Source organism: Leucoraja erinacea, chromosome 36, assembly GCF_028641065.1.
Source record: "Leucoraja erinacea ecotype New England chromosome 36, Leri_hhj_1, whole genome shotgun sequence".
NCBI lineage: Eukaryota > Metazoa > Chordata > Chondrichthyes > Rajiformes > Rajidae > Leucoraja > Leucoraja erinaceus.
In genome coordinates, this window is record NC_073412.1 from 6,494,910 (window position 1) to 6,510,470 (window position 15,561).

The 15,561-nt window shown below is 50.8% G+C and overlaps 1 protein-coding gene across 1 annotated transcript in view; it reads right to left on the bottom strand.

Annotated features, from left to right (window-relative positions):
* The window catches only part of igf1ra (insulin-like growth factor 1a receptor), a 168,827-nt gene that overhangs the window by 36,248 nt on the left and 117,018 nt on the right, over nt 1-15,561 (bottom strand). Inside the window, exons 3-5 of the mRNA XM_055662565.1 lie at nt 4,334-4,637; nt 3,315-3,457; nt 1,403-1,547 (exon numbers count right to left, since the gene is read on the bottom strand). Of these exons, the coding sequence (XP_055518540.1) occupies nt 1,403-1,547; nt 3,315-3,457; nt 4,334-4,637 (592 nt within the window). The remainder of the gene's footprint in view (nt 1-1,402; nt 1,548-3,314; nt 3,458-4,333; nt 4,638-15,561) is intronic.

Genomic DNA, 15,561 nt, shown 5'->3' on the forward strand with positions numbered 1-15,561 from the left:
AATCGAAGGTACACAAAAGTGCTGGAGAAACTCAGCGGGTGCAGCAGCATCTATGGAGCGAAGGAAATAGGCAACGTTTCGGGACGAAACCCAAAGGAAATAGGCAACGTTTCGGGTCGAAACCCGAAGGGTTTCGGGACGAAACGTTGTCTATTTCCTTCGCTCCATAGATGCTGCTGCACCCGCTGAGTTTCTCCAGCAATTTTGTCTACACTCACCAAGAATGGTACGAAACGTTGCCTATGTCCTTCGCTCCTTAGATGCTGCTGCACCCGCTGAGTTTCTCCAGCATTTTTGTCTACCTGCAAATTAACTAGTTGGGAATCCTGCACCTCCGATAGTTTGTGCCTTTATTCCTAACTCCTGGTATTCCCGCCTCCAGCTCCTCTCCCAACGTTCCCAATCCCGACCCCACTCCGGCAACAGCCCGGCCCAGATTCCGGGTCACGAGTCACAGCTTCCCAGTTGTCAAATCCCATGGGAATTGTATGAGGTGGCGCAGCGGGTGGAGCTGCTGCCTCCCAGCGCCAGAGGCCGACCGGGTTCTAATCCTGACATCGCCTGCCGTCTGTGTGGAGTTTGCACGTTCTCCCCGTGACCGTGTGGGTTCCCCCGCAGGTGACAAAACATATATACAATATACAAATGGCGCAGGAGTAGGCCATTCGGCCCTTCGAGCCAGCATCGCCATTCAATGTGATCATAGAAACATAGAAATTAGGTGCAGGAGTAGGCCATTCGGCCCTTCAAGCCTGCACCACCATTCAATATGATCATGGCTGATCATCCAACTCAGTATCCCGTACCTGCCTTCTCTCCATACCCCCTGATCCCCTTAGCCACAAGGGCCACATCTAACTCCCTCTTAAATATAGCCAATGAACTGTGGCCTCAACTATCCTCTGTGGCAGTGAGTTCCAGAGATTCACCATGGCTGATCATCCACAATCAGTACCCCGTTCCTGCCTTCTCCCCTTATCCACTGACTCCGCTATCTTTAAGAGTTCTACCTAACTCTCTCTAGAAAACACCCAGAGAATTGGCCTCCTCTGCCTTCTGTGGCAGGGAATTCCACAGATTCACCACCCTCTGACTGAAGAAATTCCTCCTCGTCTCCTTCCTACAGGAACGCCCTTTAACTCTGAGGCTGTGCCCTCTAGTCCTCGACAGCGTGAGACAGGCGGCATCTCTGGAGGGAAAGAATGGGGTGAGATAGAAACATAGAAAATGGGCGCAGGAGGGGGCCATTCTACAATTTGCCCAGTCACAGGGATAGACGGCACAGAAACAGGCCCTTCGGCCCAACCTGGCCATACTGACCCACATGCCCCATCTACCCGGTCATAGAGACACAGGGCACAGAAACTAGGCCCTTCGGCCCAACCTTGTCAACCTGACTCACCCTTCGAGATGCTCCTCCCCGTTGATGTAGCGCAGGCTCTTGAAGAAGGAGAGAGACACCAGGGCATAGGAATGGTGGATCTTCAGGTATCCCGTGATAGTCTCGATTCGGCCCAGATTGGCCTCCAGCTCCGCAGCGAGGTTGTCTGATGGGGGGGGGGGAGGAGACACGGTTAAACATACTGTGGAAAAGAGCAAGTACAGTTGCTGCTTTGCGCAAAAGGAGAAATTCAACAGCGGGGAACAAAGTTAACTGGAGTAATTTAATAGACAATAGGTGCAGGAGTAGGCCATTCGGCCCTTCGAGCCAGCACCGCCATTCAATGTGATCATGGCTGATCATCCCCAATCAGTACCCCGTTCCTGCCTTCTCTCCAGGCTCCCAGTGCATTTTCGAGTTCATTTTAAAATTATTTTATTTGTTTTTAAATCATTGAATGGTCTCGCCCCGCCTTACCTCTCTGAGCTGCTCCACCTATATGCTCCTACCCGGTGCCTCAGGTCAGCGGATCAGCTGCTCCTTGAGGTACCAAGGTCTAAGCGGAAGCTCAGAGGGGATAGAGCCTTTTCTGTTGCTGCCCCGGCACTCTGGAACACCTTGCCGCTGCAGATCAGACAGGCCCCCTTCACTGTCCATCTTTAAATCCTCCCTAAAAACTCACTTTTATTCACTGGCTTTCGACACTGGCTGAGACATTGTTCCTGTTTTAGTGCTTTTAATGTCTTTTAATTTTTACTGTTTTTATAGTCCTGTTGTCTTAATGGTTTTAGTAGTTTGTAATAACTTTTTGTTGACTTCCCATGTACAGCACTTTGTGGTAACTGATGTTGTCTAAAAGCGCTTTATAAATAAAGTTATTATTATTATTATTATTATAATATCCCCTGACTCCGCTATATTTAAGAGCCCTATCTAGCTCTCTCTTGAAAGCATCCAGAGAACCGGCCTCCACCGCCCTCTGAGGCAGAGAATTCCACAGACTCACCACTCTCTGTGAGAAAAAGTGTTTCCTCGTCCCCGTTCTAAATGGCTTACTCCTTATTCTTAAACTGTGTGCGTGGCCCCTGGTTCTGGACTCCCCCAACATCGGGAACATGTTTCCTGCCTCTAGCGGGTCCAAGCCTTTAACAATCTTCCCACACTCCAAAGGCGTACAGGTTTGTAGGTGAATTGGCTTGGTATGAATGTAGAATTATCCCTAAGTGTGTGTAGGATAGTACGGGGATCGCTGGTCGGCGCGGACCCGGTGGGCCGAAGGGCCTGTTTTCACGCTGTAACTCTAAACTGAACTAAAGATGTTTGGGGACTCGGCTTGCTGGAGGAACTCAGCGGGACAGGCGGCATCTCTGGAGAGAAGGCATGGGTGACTTTTAGGGTCGAGACCCTCCTTGAGATTGAAGAAGGGTCGCCCATTCCTCTCCCTAGATGCTGCCTGTCCCGCTGAGTTACTCCAGCACTGCTCCAACCTGATCTCCCGGTGGATCCTCCCATTCCGAATCCGACCTTTCTGTCCTGGGCCTCCTCCATGGCCAGAGTGAGTCCCACCGCAAATTGGAGGAGCAGCACCTCATATTCTGCTTGGGCAGTCTGCACCCTAGCGGCATAAACATTGACGTCTCCAATTTCCGGTAGCCCCTTGCTGTCTCCTCCCCTTCTCAGCTCTCCCTCAGCCCTCGGGCTCCTCCTCTTCCTTTCTCCTTCCCCTCCACCCTACATCAGTCTGAAGAAGGGTTTCGGCCCGAAAAACGTTGCCTATTTCCTTCACTCCATAGATGCTGCCTGTCCCGCTGAGTTACTCCAGCATTCTGTGTCCAACTCTTGAGACACAATGGTGGGAAACGGAGCGGCCCCAGGGATAACAGGGACACGGACAAGACGAGCCCCGCGCCGGGCAGAAGCAGGCGGTACTCACTGCCCCTGCGGATGGCGATGATCAGGTTGCCATTCACCACCGTGCATCCCTTCAGGTACTGAGCAGCGGTGACTGAATCGATGGTCTCCGTCTTCACTGGACACACGTTGGGGCAAGGACCATCACAGGGGGTGCAGTACATGCTGTGGGGGCAGAGAGAAGCAAAGTTAACGCTAACTAACTCCCCAGCAAGGTCAGAGCCACTCTGAACCCAAAACCCCAACGCCAACCTTCGCAACGGTCCCGCACATTCTCAGCTCGGCCGCAAGTCTTCATTACACCGCTAACGCACGTCTGTGGGCGCCCCTGTGAGAGTTATATCCCCCTAGCGCCTGTAGTAGTTATATCCCCCCTACTCCTCCCCCCGAAGAGGAGTTTGCACGTTCACCCCGCATTTTATCCTGGTGCTCATCTTCCCTCCTACACCCCAGAGATTTGCGGGTTTGGGGTGAATTGGATTCTGGAAATTCTGCCCCGTGTGTGCGGGACGGAGCTGGTTAGCGTGTGCGGCGATCGGCATAGCGTGACGAGGTGGGCCGAAGGGCCTGTTGGCGCGCTGTGTCTCCATGCTCCACTAAACGGGGAGCGGGGGGGGTTGAGGGAAGGTCGTCGTCGGGAGAGCGGTCGAGGGAGGGTGGGGGGGGGGTGAGGGTGGGGGTGGGGTTGCGTTGAGGGTGGGGGGTGGGGTGAGGGGGGTGGGGTGGGGTTGAGGAAGGGTGAGGGTGGGGGGTGGGGTGAGGGTGGGGGCGAGGAGAGGGTGGGGGTGAGCAGAGGGGTGGGGGGGTGGGGGTGGGGGTGGGGGTGAGGGGGGTGGGGGGGTGGAGAGAGTGGGTGAGGGAGGTGAGGTGGGGTGAGGAGAGGGGGTGGGGGTGGGGGTGAGGAGAGGGTGGGGGGGTGGGTGGGTGAGGGTGGGGGTGAGGAGAGGGTGGGGTTGAGGAGAGGGTGGAGGTGAGGGTGGGGGGTGGGGGTGGGGGTGAGGTGAGAGTGAGGTGGTGCTGAGGCGAGGAGGTGTCTCTGACCTGCTGGCGTTGCGTGTGTACCCAGACGGGCAGATGAGGGTACACTCCCCCTCGTGAAGCGCAAACTGCTCCTTGGGATTCTCCACCGGGATCTTGGAGCAGAGATCCTTGGTCACGCAGTGCCAGCCCTCGAACCGGTAGGTGCCCGCTGGGCAGCTGGCCAGGCACTGGCCGTCGTAGTAGTAGTTGCGGCAGGCCATGCAGGCCCGGTTGTCATTGAGGGCCGTGCAGCCTCCCAGACACTCCATGTGGCAGCATTCTCCCTTCTCCGTACACGCTCGCTTCCCACACGGCTTTGGGCACACTGCAACACAAAGAGAACATTCAATGTCTCAAAGGGACTTGGACACAACAAGCCGGTCGGTGTAAGTCAGCGGGAACAGGCAGCAAGCATCCATCTCTGGAGAGAAGCAATGGGTGACATATCAAATGTCAATTGTAGTGAAAAACCTTAGGGATTGTAACAACCTGAGTCATTCGTAACTGTCAATAGACAATAGACAATCGGTGCAGGAGGAGGCCATTCGGCCCTTCGAGCCAGCACCGCCATTCATTGCGACCATGGCTGATCGTCCCCAATCAATAACCCGTGCCTGCCTTCTCCCCATATCCCTTGACTGCACCAGCCCTTCGAGCTCTATCTAACTCTCTCTTAAATCCATCCAGTGACTTGGCCTCCACTGCCCTCTGCAGTGACTAAACTGGTGGGATTATTCTCTTAGGTCATAATTGATAGAAACATAGAAACATAGACAATAGGTGCAGGAGTAGGCCATTCGGCCCTTCGAGCCTGCACCGCCATTCAATATGATCATGGCTGATCATCCAACTCCGTATCCTGTACCTGCCTTCTCTCCATACCCCCTGATCCCTTTAGCCACAAGGGCCACATCTAACTCCCTCTTAAATATAGCCAATGAACTGTGGCCTCAACTACCTTCTGCGGCAGAGAATTCCACAGATTCACCACTCTCTGTGTGAAAAATGTTTTCCTCATCTCGGTCCTAATAGATTTCCCTCTTATCCTTAAACTGTGACTCCTTGTTCTGGACTTCCCCAACATCGGGAACAATCTTCCTGCATCTAGCCTGTCCAACCCCTTAAGAATTTTGTAAGTTTCTATAAGATCCCCCCCCCCTCAATCTTCTAAATTCTAGCGAGTACAAGCCGAGTCTATCCAGTCTTTCTTCATATGAAAGTCCTGACATCCCAGGAATCAGTCTGGTGAACCTTCTCTGTACTCCCTCTATGGCAAGAATGTCTTTTCTCAGATTAGGAGACCAAAACTGTACGCAATACTCCAGGTGTGGTCTCACCAAGACTCTGTACAACTGCAGTAGAACCTCCCTGCTCCTATACGCAAATATGGCGTTTTAGAAGGAACTGCAGATGCTGGCAAATCGAAGGTAGGCAAAAGTGCTGGGGAAACTCAGCGGGTGCTGCAGCATCTATGGAGCGAAGGAAATAGGCAACGTTTCAGGCCAAAACCCTTCTTCAGACCTTCCGACAATTAATATGGCCTTTAGTTCTAGACTCTCCCACTAGTGGAAACATCCTCTCCACATCCACTCTATCCAGGCCTTTCACTATTCGGTAAGTTTCAATGAGGTCCCCCCCACCCTCATCCTTCTAAACTCCAGCGAGTACAGCCTTGTATTGTAGTCCTCTTGAAATAAATGCTGGCATTGCGTCTGCTTTCCTTACTACTGATTCGACTTGCAGATTAACTTTTTGGCAATCCTGCACCAGCAATCCCAAGTCCCTACGCACCTCCGATTTCTGGATCCTCTCCCCAATTAGTCTACTCGCCTTTATTCCCACTGACAAAACGCAGAACTCCGCACTTTGCTGCACTATACTCCATCCAGCATAGACACGATGGGCCGAATGGCAATGTGGTTTATAAGATGGAAATCCATCTCCCAGACCACACTATACTTCCAGTTTGATGCCCTGGAAAAGATCATCCACACATTCATCTCCTCCCGCCTAGATTACTGCAACTCCCTTTACACTGGCATCAGCCAATCTTCCCTGTCCCGCCTGCAACTGGTCCAAAACGCCGCAGCGAGACTCCTGACGGGCACCCGAAAAAGGGACCACATCACCCCGATCCTGGCCTCTCTCCACTGGCTCCCTGTGCGGTTCCGTATAAACTTCAAGATCCTCCTCCATGTCTACAATGCCCTCAATGGGCTTGCCCCCACCTACATAAAAAGTCTTCTCACCCACCACTCCACCTCCAGGCCCCTCAGATCGGCCGACTTGGGGCTGCTGAATATCCCGCGGTCTAGGCATAAGCTCAGGGGCGACCGTGCCTTTGCGGTTGCAGCCCCTAGACTGTGGAACAGCAGCATCCCCCTTCCCATCAGAACGAACAGCCCCCTCCATCGACTCCTTTAAGTCAAGACTCAAGACTTATCTATACTCCCAAGCCTTTCCTGACGTCCTCTGAATGAGGGCTACACGTATATATGTATGTAGTCTGTTGTGTTGTGCTATTCTTATAACAAATGTAAAGCACTTTGGCCAACGAGAGGTTTTTTAAATGTGCTATATAAATAAATGTGACTTGACTACTCCATCCAGCATAGACACGATGGGCCGAACGGCCACGTGGTTTTATAAGATGGAAATCCATCTCCCAGACAAGACTATGAGGCCTGGATTACATACTCTGAGAAAGGTGCCCTGGGCATGTACCTGATGTCTACACAAGGAACATGCCTCAAGACTTGAAATCCATCTGCAAACTTTTCTTATTTAAGTTTAGGGAAATAAAGAGGAACTTTTTTATCCCATTAAATTGTTGTGAGACATTCCATTAGCTGTCAATCGCAACACAAGGCACTGAGGTTGTGAGTGGTCTGCCCAGGACTGAATCTCTCACGGAACGTACAGTTCCCAAGTAATTTGGTTCTGAGAGAATAATTGCAGGAGATGAGAAGATGCAGGTACATAATGTCCCTTGTTCTGTACCTGAGCTGCCCCATTTTAATGGGAAATGCTGACAGCTCTGCAATGTTGGAGATCAGTCGCTACCAGCTCTCAGGGAGGGAGGAGGGGGGGGTGTCTGTATCGAGCAACAAGGGTTGCACCGAGATACTTGCCTCCGATACAGTTCCATGAGTGGACATCCTCCGGGGCGTCTTAGAAGAAGGTGGCGCAGCGGTAGAGTTGCTGCCTGAAGGGCGTGTCCCACTTCCGTGTCACGCAGATTGTGCGCAAAGATTTTGTACGTTGCAAAATCCTGGGGGGCCGCGGGTCACTGCCTACGTCTCCGCGCACGCATCACGCTGTGCCGCGTAAATGATGAAACCCAAGGTGGGACGAGCCCTGTACAGCGCCGGAGACCGGGGTTCGCTCCCGACCGCGGGTGCTTGTCCCGCACGGAACTTGTGCGTTCTCCCCACCACCCGCGTGGGTTTTTACCGAGTACTTCGGTTTCCTCCCACACTCCCGGTTTGTCCACGGGGACTATGGGGGCCTTCGCAAGCGCTGGTCGCCGCGGAATGTATCGTTGATAAAATCGTTATTAATTCACTTTTAATTTGATAACTTTCTTCGCAAACTGCCAATGTAGGCATTCTTGGATCGTGTCACCACTCTGTATTTTTGCTCGTTTTGAATAAAAGCATTTTGTGTTGCAAAAATTAACAAAAAAAATTAAAAGTGCATCACCCAAGGTGTGGGATGAATCCCGTTCAAAAAGCACAGATTAGTTTTCTAAATCCGGAAATCCGAACCATTAGATCCAAGGTCCCCACTGCACCTGTCCTCCCACCAGCCAGAACAATGATCAGCCGTGACCAGGAGGCTCGCCACTGTTGATCATACACACCAAAGATCTTATAGCGAAGCAAGATGGATTACTCTCACGCAAACGTGAGGTCCGCTCATGGGCGGATTCATGGGTGATTATAGGACACATTTTAGCAACCTGACTCCGCCATCTTGTTCCGTCATCTTGCTCCGCTTTCTTGCTCCCGCCTTCTTGCTTCCGGCCAAAGATTGGATCCGCAGCGGGGAGAAGGAGTGCAAGGCCCGGGGCAGCGGGGAGAGAGAGTGCGGGGCCCGGGGCAGCGGGGAGAAGGAGTGCGGGGCCCGGGGCAGCGGGGAGAGAGAGTGCGGGGCCTGGGGCAGCGGGGAGAGAGAGTGCGGGGCCCGGGGCAGCGGGGAGAGTGTGGAAGAAATATAATTGTGTGTGTTATATACATTTATATAATTTTCATGTATGTGTGTTTATAAACATTTTATTCCTTAACAAGAATCAACAGAATTATGAATCTAACCCTATATCACGCACAAAAAGTCCCCCCCTGTCAATCACCCTGCGAGTCGGGTCGGGTCGGTTCCGGTTACTACAAAATCAACTCAAACACAGCTCGTGAGCCATTTAAAAAGAAATGATTTAAAAAACATTAGAAAAGACAATTACCGGAATCAAATTTTATTCTTGACAAGAAGTTTGAACTGACAGATTTATGAATCTAACCCACACAAACTGTTGCCCCGCAACATTGATTACAGTGCGAGTCGGGTCGGGTTAGGTAGGCTCAGGTTGCTAAAATGGGCGTGGAAAAATGCCCATGATCCCCTCCATAGCGTACTACACATCAGTCCATTGCATTTAGCAGGAGTAGCCTATCTTGCTTCGCTATAAGATCTTTGATACACACCACGGTGCAACAGGCAGTAGATCATCTGTGCTAATTGAATGGTGGCGTGGGGCAGTCAACACAGCGATTTAGCAGGAGTTGTGGAAGCACATTACAGAGGCGGCTCTTGGGGATTCAGCCACCCACTAATGGACTCGCTGGACAGGGACAGTAACAAACAGCTTCTCGTTCCACGTGCGCTGGTGGGACTGCGGACGCTGGTTTACATAGAAACATAGAAATTAGGTGCAGGAGTAGGCCATTCGGCCCTTCGAGCCTGCACCGCCATTCAATATGATCATGGCTGATCATCCAACTCAGTATCCCGTACCTGCCTTCTCTCCATACCCCCTGATCCCCTTAGCCACAAGGGCCACATCTAACTCCCTCTTAAATATAGCCAATGAACTGTGGCCTCAACTACCCTCTGTGGCAGAGAGTTCCAGAGACTCACCACTCTCTGTGTGAAAAAAGTTCTTCTCATCTCGGTTTTAAAGGATTTCCCCCTTATCCTTAAGCTGTGACCCCTTTGTCCTGGACTTCCCCAACATCGGGAACAATCTTCCTGCATCTAGCCTGTCCAACCCCTTAAGAATTTTGTAAGTTTCTATAAGATCCCCTCTCAATCTTCTAAATTCTAGAGAGTATAAACCAAGTCTATCCAGTCTTTCTTCATAAGACAGTCCTGACATCCCAGGAATCAGTCTGGTGAACCGTCTCTGCACTCCCTCTATGGCAATAATGTCCTTCCTCAGATTTGGAGACCAAAACTGTACGCAATATAGTTTACACCGAAGACCGGCACAAAATGCTGGAGTCACTCAGCGTGTCAGGCAGCGTCTCTGGAGAGAAGGAATGGATGAGCTCGGGAGGGAGGGGAAAGCCGAGCCCATGTCTAAGAGGGAACTGCAGATGCTGGGAAATCGAAGGTAGACAAACATGCTGGAGGATCTCAGCGGGTGAGGCAGCATCTATGGAGCGAAGGAAATAGGCAGCGTTTCGGGTCGAAACCCTTCTTCAGACTCGAAGACTACCTCATTGGCGACTTTCGGACTATGCTTGATCGGACTTTGCTGGCTTTACCTTGCACTAAACGTTATTCCCGTATCATGTATTCAAGAGAGAGTTAGATTTAGCTCTAAGGGCTGACGGAATCAAGGGATTTGGGGAGAATGCAGGAACGGGGTACTGATTCTGGATGATCATATTGAATGGCGGTGCTGGCTCGAAGGGCTGAATGGCCTACTCCTGCACCTATTTGCTGTGTTTCTATCTGTACTCTGTAAGCGGACCGATTGTAATCATGTATCGTCTTTCCGCTGGCTGGCTAGCGTGCAACAATTGCTGTTCGGTACGCGTGACGATAAACTGAACTGAGAGGACCTTCCTTACACTCTCCGAGCGCGCTCTGGCAACTAGCCGGGGCGGGAAGGCACGCCCCACCGGCCTCGACACGGGGCTGCGTGCGTCCCAAGAAAGCGCCGCCATTTTCGGCGCCTTCCCGACACGGGGAAGTCTGCCTCGGGGGAGGGGGGGGCCGTCCGCAGATCAAAGCCAGTGGCGGAAAAATCCACGACCTGCCCTTCGCGGTTCTCTGCTGGCAACGGTTTCAAAGGGAACCTCCTGAGAGGCCTCGCTGCCCAATGCTGTTAGCTGGGGAACCAAACTAAAGCCAGATGTGGCTGTAAATCCTTTCCCCCTTCCCTGGCCCCCTGCAGTTGCTGGCCCGAGGCACAAAGGCATCGCTGCCTCTCCAGCAAGACCAGGGCTCGGTGTGGGAAGGAACTGCAGATGCTGGTTTAACCCGATGGTAAGACACAAAACGCTGGAGTAACTCAGCCAGCATCTCTGGAGAGAAGGAATGGGTGACGTTTTTCGAGTCATAGAGTGATACAGTGTAGAAACAGGCCCTTCGGCCCAACTTGCCCACACCAGCCAATAATGCCCCAGCTACACTAGTCCCACCTGCCTGCGCTTGGTCCATATCACTCCAAACCTGTCCTATCCATGTACCTGTCCAACTGTTTCTTAAACAATTGGATAGTCCCAGCCTCAACTACCTCCTCTGGCAGCTTGTTCCATACACCCACCACCCTCTGTGTGAAAAAGTTACCCCTTGGGATTCCTATTAAATCTTTTCCCCTTCACCTTGAACCTATGTCCTCTGGTCCTCGATTCCCCTACTCTGGGCAAAAGACTCTACCTGATCTATTCCTCTCATGGTTTTGTACACCTCTGTAAGATCTCCCCTCATCCTCCCGCGCTCCATGGATTAGACCCGTCTTCAGATACAAGGTACACAAGAATGCTGGAGGAACTCAGCGGGTGAGGCAGCATCTACGGAGAGAAGGAATAGGTGATGTTTCAGATCAAGTCTTGACCCGAAACGTCGCCTATCCCTTCTCTCCAGGGATGCTGCCCGTCCCGATGAGTTACTCCGGCGTTTTGTTACCGCATGGATATCCGGGAGCGATAAGGGGGCCAGTGTTCTGATCGCAGGAAGTAAACATGCAGCACAGCGACACCAAGATGACATAAGTGAAACTTGCGAACAGGCCGGGACGTTATGGGTTGCAACAGATGTTTCCGCGCTCACGTGAGACTCTGGACTGCGCTCCGCAAATGTCTCCGAGAACAGATGTCATCCAACTACAGTGCCCTCCATAATGTCTGGGACAAAGACCCATCGCTTATTTATTTGCCTCTCTGTACTCCACACGTTGAGATTTGTCAGATTGTAATAAAGGCCATTTTAATACAGGCCTACTCCTGCACCTGTTGTCTATTGCCAACACTATCCTACACACACAATCACACACACCAGGGTCAATCTACCATTCCGCCTACAAACCTGCACGTCTCTGTAGTGTGGGGGAGAAGGCAGGAACGGGGTACTGATTTGGGATGATCAGCCATGATCACATTGAATGGCGGTGCTGGCTCGAAGGGCCGAATGGCCTCCTCCTGCACCTATTGTCTATTGCCTAACACTATCCTACACACACACACACACACACACAAGGGTCGATTTACCATTTTGCCTACAAACCTGCACGTCTTTGGAGTGTGGGACGAAACCAAAGCACCCGGAGAAAACCCGGAGAACGTGCAAACTCCGCACAGACAGCACCCGTAGTCGGGATCGAACTCGGGTCTCTGGCGCTGTGAGGTGTATGGTACATAGCTCTATGTTCACATCTCCCCTGTGCTGCTGCAAATAAGAATCCCATCGTTCCATTTTGGGACAGGTGCCAATGAAACACTCTGGACTATTTGACAGGCGGCATCTCTGGAGAGAAGGAATGGGTGATGTTTCGGGTCTCACGACCCGAAACGTCACCCATTCCTTCTCTCCAGAGATGCCGCCTGTCCCGCTGAGTGACTCCAGCATTCTGCGTCCATCTTCGGTGTAAACCAGCGTTCTGCAGTCACGTCCCGCGCAATGGCGGCCGACATTCAGTTGACCCCTCTTTCTGCCCCACACCTCACTCACTCACGTACACACGCGCGCACACACACACACACACACACACACACACGCACACGCACACGCACGCACGCACGCACGCACACACACACACACACACTGGGGGGGAAAAAAACTGAGCAGGAGTCCTCCACAATGTTTCTCAACATCGCAGTGTAAGGATTTCCACAGTTTAAGGATAAGGGGGAAATCTTTTAGGACCGAGATGAGGAAAACATTTTTCACACAGAGAGTGGCGAATCTGTGGAATTCTCTGCCACAGAAGGTAGTTGAGGCCACAGTCCATTGGCTATATTTAAGAGGGAGTTAGATGTGGCCCTTGTGGCTAAATGGATCAGGGGGTATGGAGAGAAGGCAGGTACAGGATACTGAGTTGGATGATCAGCCATGATCATATTGAATGGCAGTGCAGGCTCGAAGGGCCGAATGGCCTACTCCTGCACCTATTTTCTACGTTTCTATCACAGTGAAGTCAAAACAATCCTCGCGGCCCACTAAATCACCAAGAAGAGGCCGACTTTTATTGCAGATGAGCTTGTTCCGAATACAAGTAGAGCTGATCGAGAAATTAATTGTTGCCTTAAACTGTATCGTAGCGGGGTTGTGATGATACGCAGGAAGAGATTGTCGATATACTCCTTATAAGTGTATAGTGTGATGGGCGATCATGTGTTTAGGGTGAGGAATAGACTGTACCACTGTATATATTTATAGACTATCTATTTACATTCAGAGTCACTGGATGAAGGAATGAAAGGCATTGCGGTTCTACCACTTCATTGAATTTCCTAACAAGGAATCTCTCCCAGAGGAACAATCCACCGCTGTTGCATCAGTGGTCGCGACGCCAGATTCAGGGGCAGATGCCACAAGCGAGCAATGTGGTGGAGTGGGACCCTGCCTCACAGCACCAACACTGCCTTGTGGACCAGCCCAAGCTGCGACATCTCACACACACTTGTACACACTTACATACACGCACACGTATACATGTACACACTTATACACACACACACACTTGTACACTTACATACACGCACACATGTACACACTTATACACACACACACACATACACTTGTACACACATACATCTCACACACACTTGTACACACATACATCTCACACACACTTGTACACACTTACATACATGCACACGTATACATGTACACACTTATACACACACACACACACTTGTACACATACATCTCACACACACTTGTACACACATACATCTTACACACACTTGTACACACTTGCATACACGCACACGTATATATGTACACACTTATACACACACACTTGTACACACTTACATACATGCACACGTATACATGTACACACTTATACACACACTTGTACACACATACATCTCACACACACGTATACATGTACACACTTATACACACACACACACTTGTATACACACACACACACTTGTATACACACACACACACTTGTGTACACACACACACACACACACACACACACACTGGTATACACACACTTGTATACACACACACACACTTGTATACACACACACTGGTATACACACACTTGTATATATACACACACACACACACACACACACACACTTGTATACACACACACACACTGGTATACACACACTTGTATACACACACACACACTTGTGTACACACACACACTGGTATACACACACTTGTATATATACACACACACACACACACACACACATGTATACATGTACATACATTTGTACATACACACATACACACACACTGGTATACACACACACACACATGTATACACAAACACACTTATACACTTGTATACGCATATACATACGCACACACTTGTATACATGTACACACACTTGTATACAGACACACTCACACACACTTTCTACACATACACACAGTTATATAGACGTGTACACGTATAGTTTGTATACACACATATAGTCTTGTATACACACACATTTGTATACACATGTATACACATGCATGTATGTATATGCAGGAGTGGGCCATTCGGCCCTTCGAGCCTGCACTGCCATTCAATATGATCATGGCTGATCATCCAACTCAGTATCCTGTACCTGCCTTCTCTCCATACCCTCTGATCCCTTTAGCCACAAGGGCCACATCTAACTCCCTCTTAAATATAGCCAATGAACTGTGGCCTCAACTACAGTTCATTGGCTATTTTTAAGAGGGACCGACTGAGAAAGTTATTGACTTTATACACATGCATATACATATATTTGTATGCACACATATACACATGTGTATGCACACACACTTGTATAAACAATGTACACGCGTTTGTATTTTTGTATACTCATGTACACATGTATACACGCCCACTTGTACGTACATGTATACACACAAATATTTGTATAGACATGTATATACACAAACTTGTATACACACAGTTGCAAATACACACACATATATACACATGCACACACTTGTATACACAGATACACACACCTGTATTTACCCACAGAATAGCACATATGCAGGGGAGAGGGTGGAAGGGTGAGTAGTGACGGGCGTTTAGGCATGGGAGGAGAGGGCCAGTGTGTGTGTGTGTGTGTTTGTGTGTGTGTGTGTGTGTGTGTGTGTGTGTGTGTGTGTGTGTGTGTGTGTGTGTGTGTGTGTGTGTGTGTGTGTGTGTGTGTGTGTGTGTGTGTGTGTGTGTGTGCGTGTGCGTGTGCGTGTGTGTGCTTGTGTACAAGGGGCTGGGAGCTGGGCCTGACATTCCCCGCGGCTCCAGCAGGGGTCAGCGCGTGCCCACGCACGGCCCCGGCCAAGAGCCCGCCACCCCTCCAGACATCCGCGCGCCCCGGAGATCTCGCCCACCTCCCTGTCCCTAGACGGAGCCTGTGCACAGTCCCATCCCAGCTGGAAACGGCACCTTCAGCGTAATCAAGGGCCGGTCTCACCTCGTCTCCCCTCTCCCATCAGACAAGAGGTACACGCGTGTGAAAACGCACACCTCCAGATTCAGTCTGACGAAGGGTCTCGACCCGAAACGTCACCTATTTCCTTCGCTCCATCGATGCTGCCTCACCCGCTGAGTTTCTCCAGCAATTTTGTCT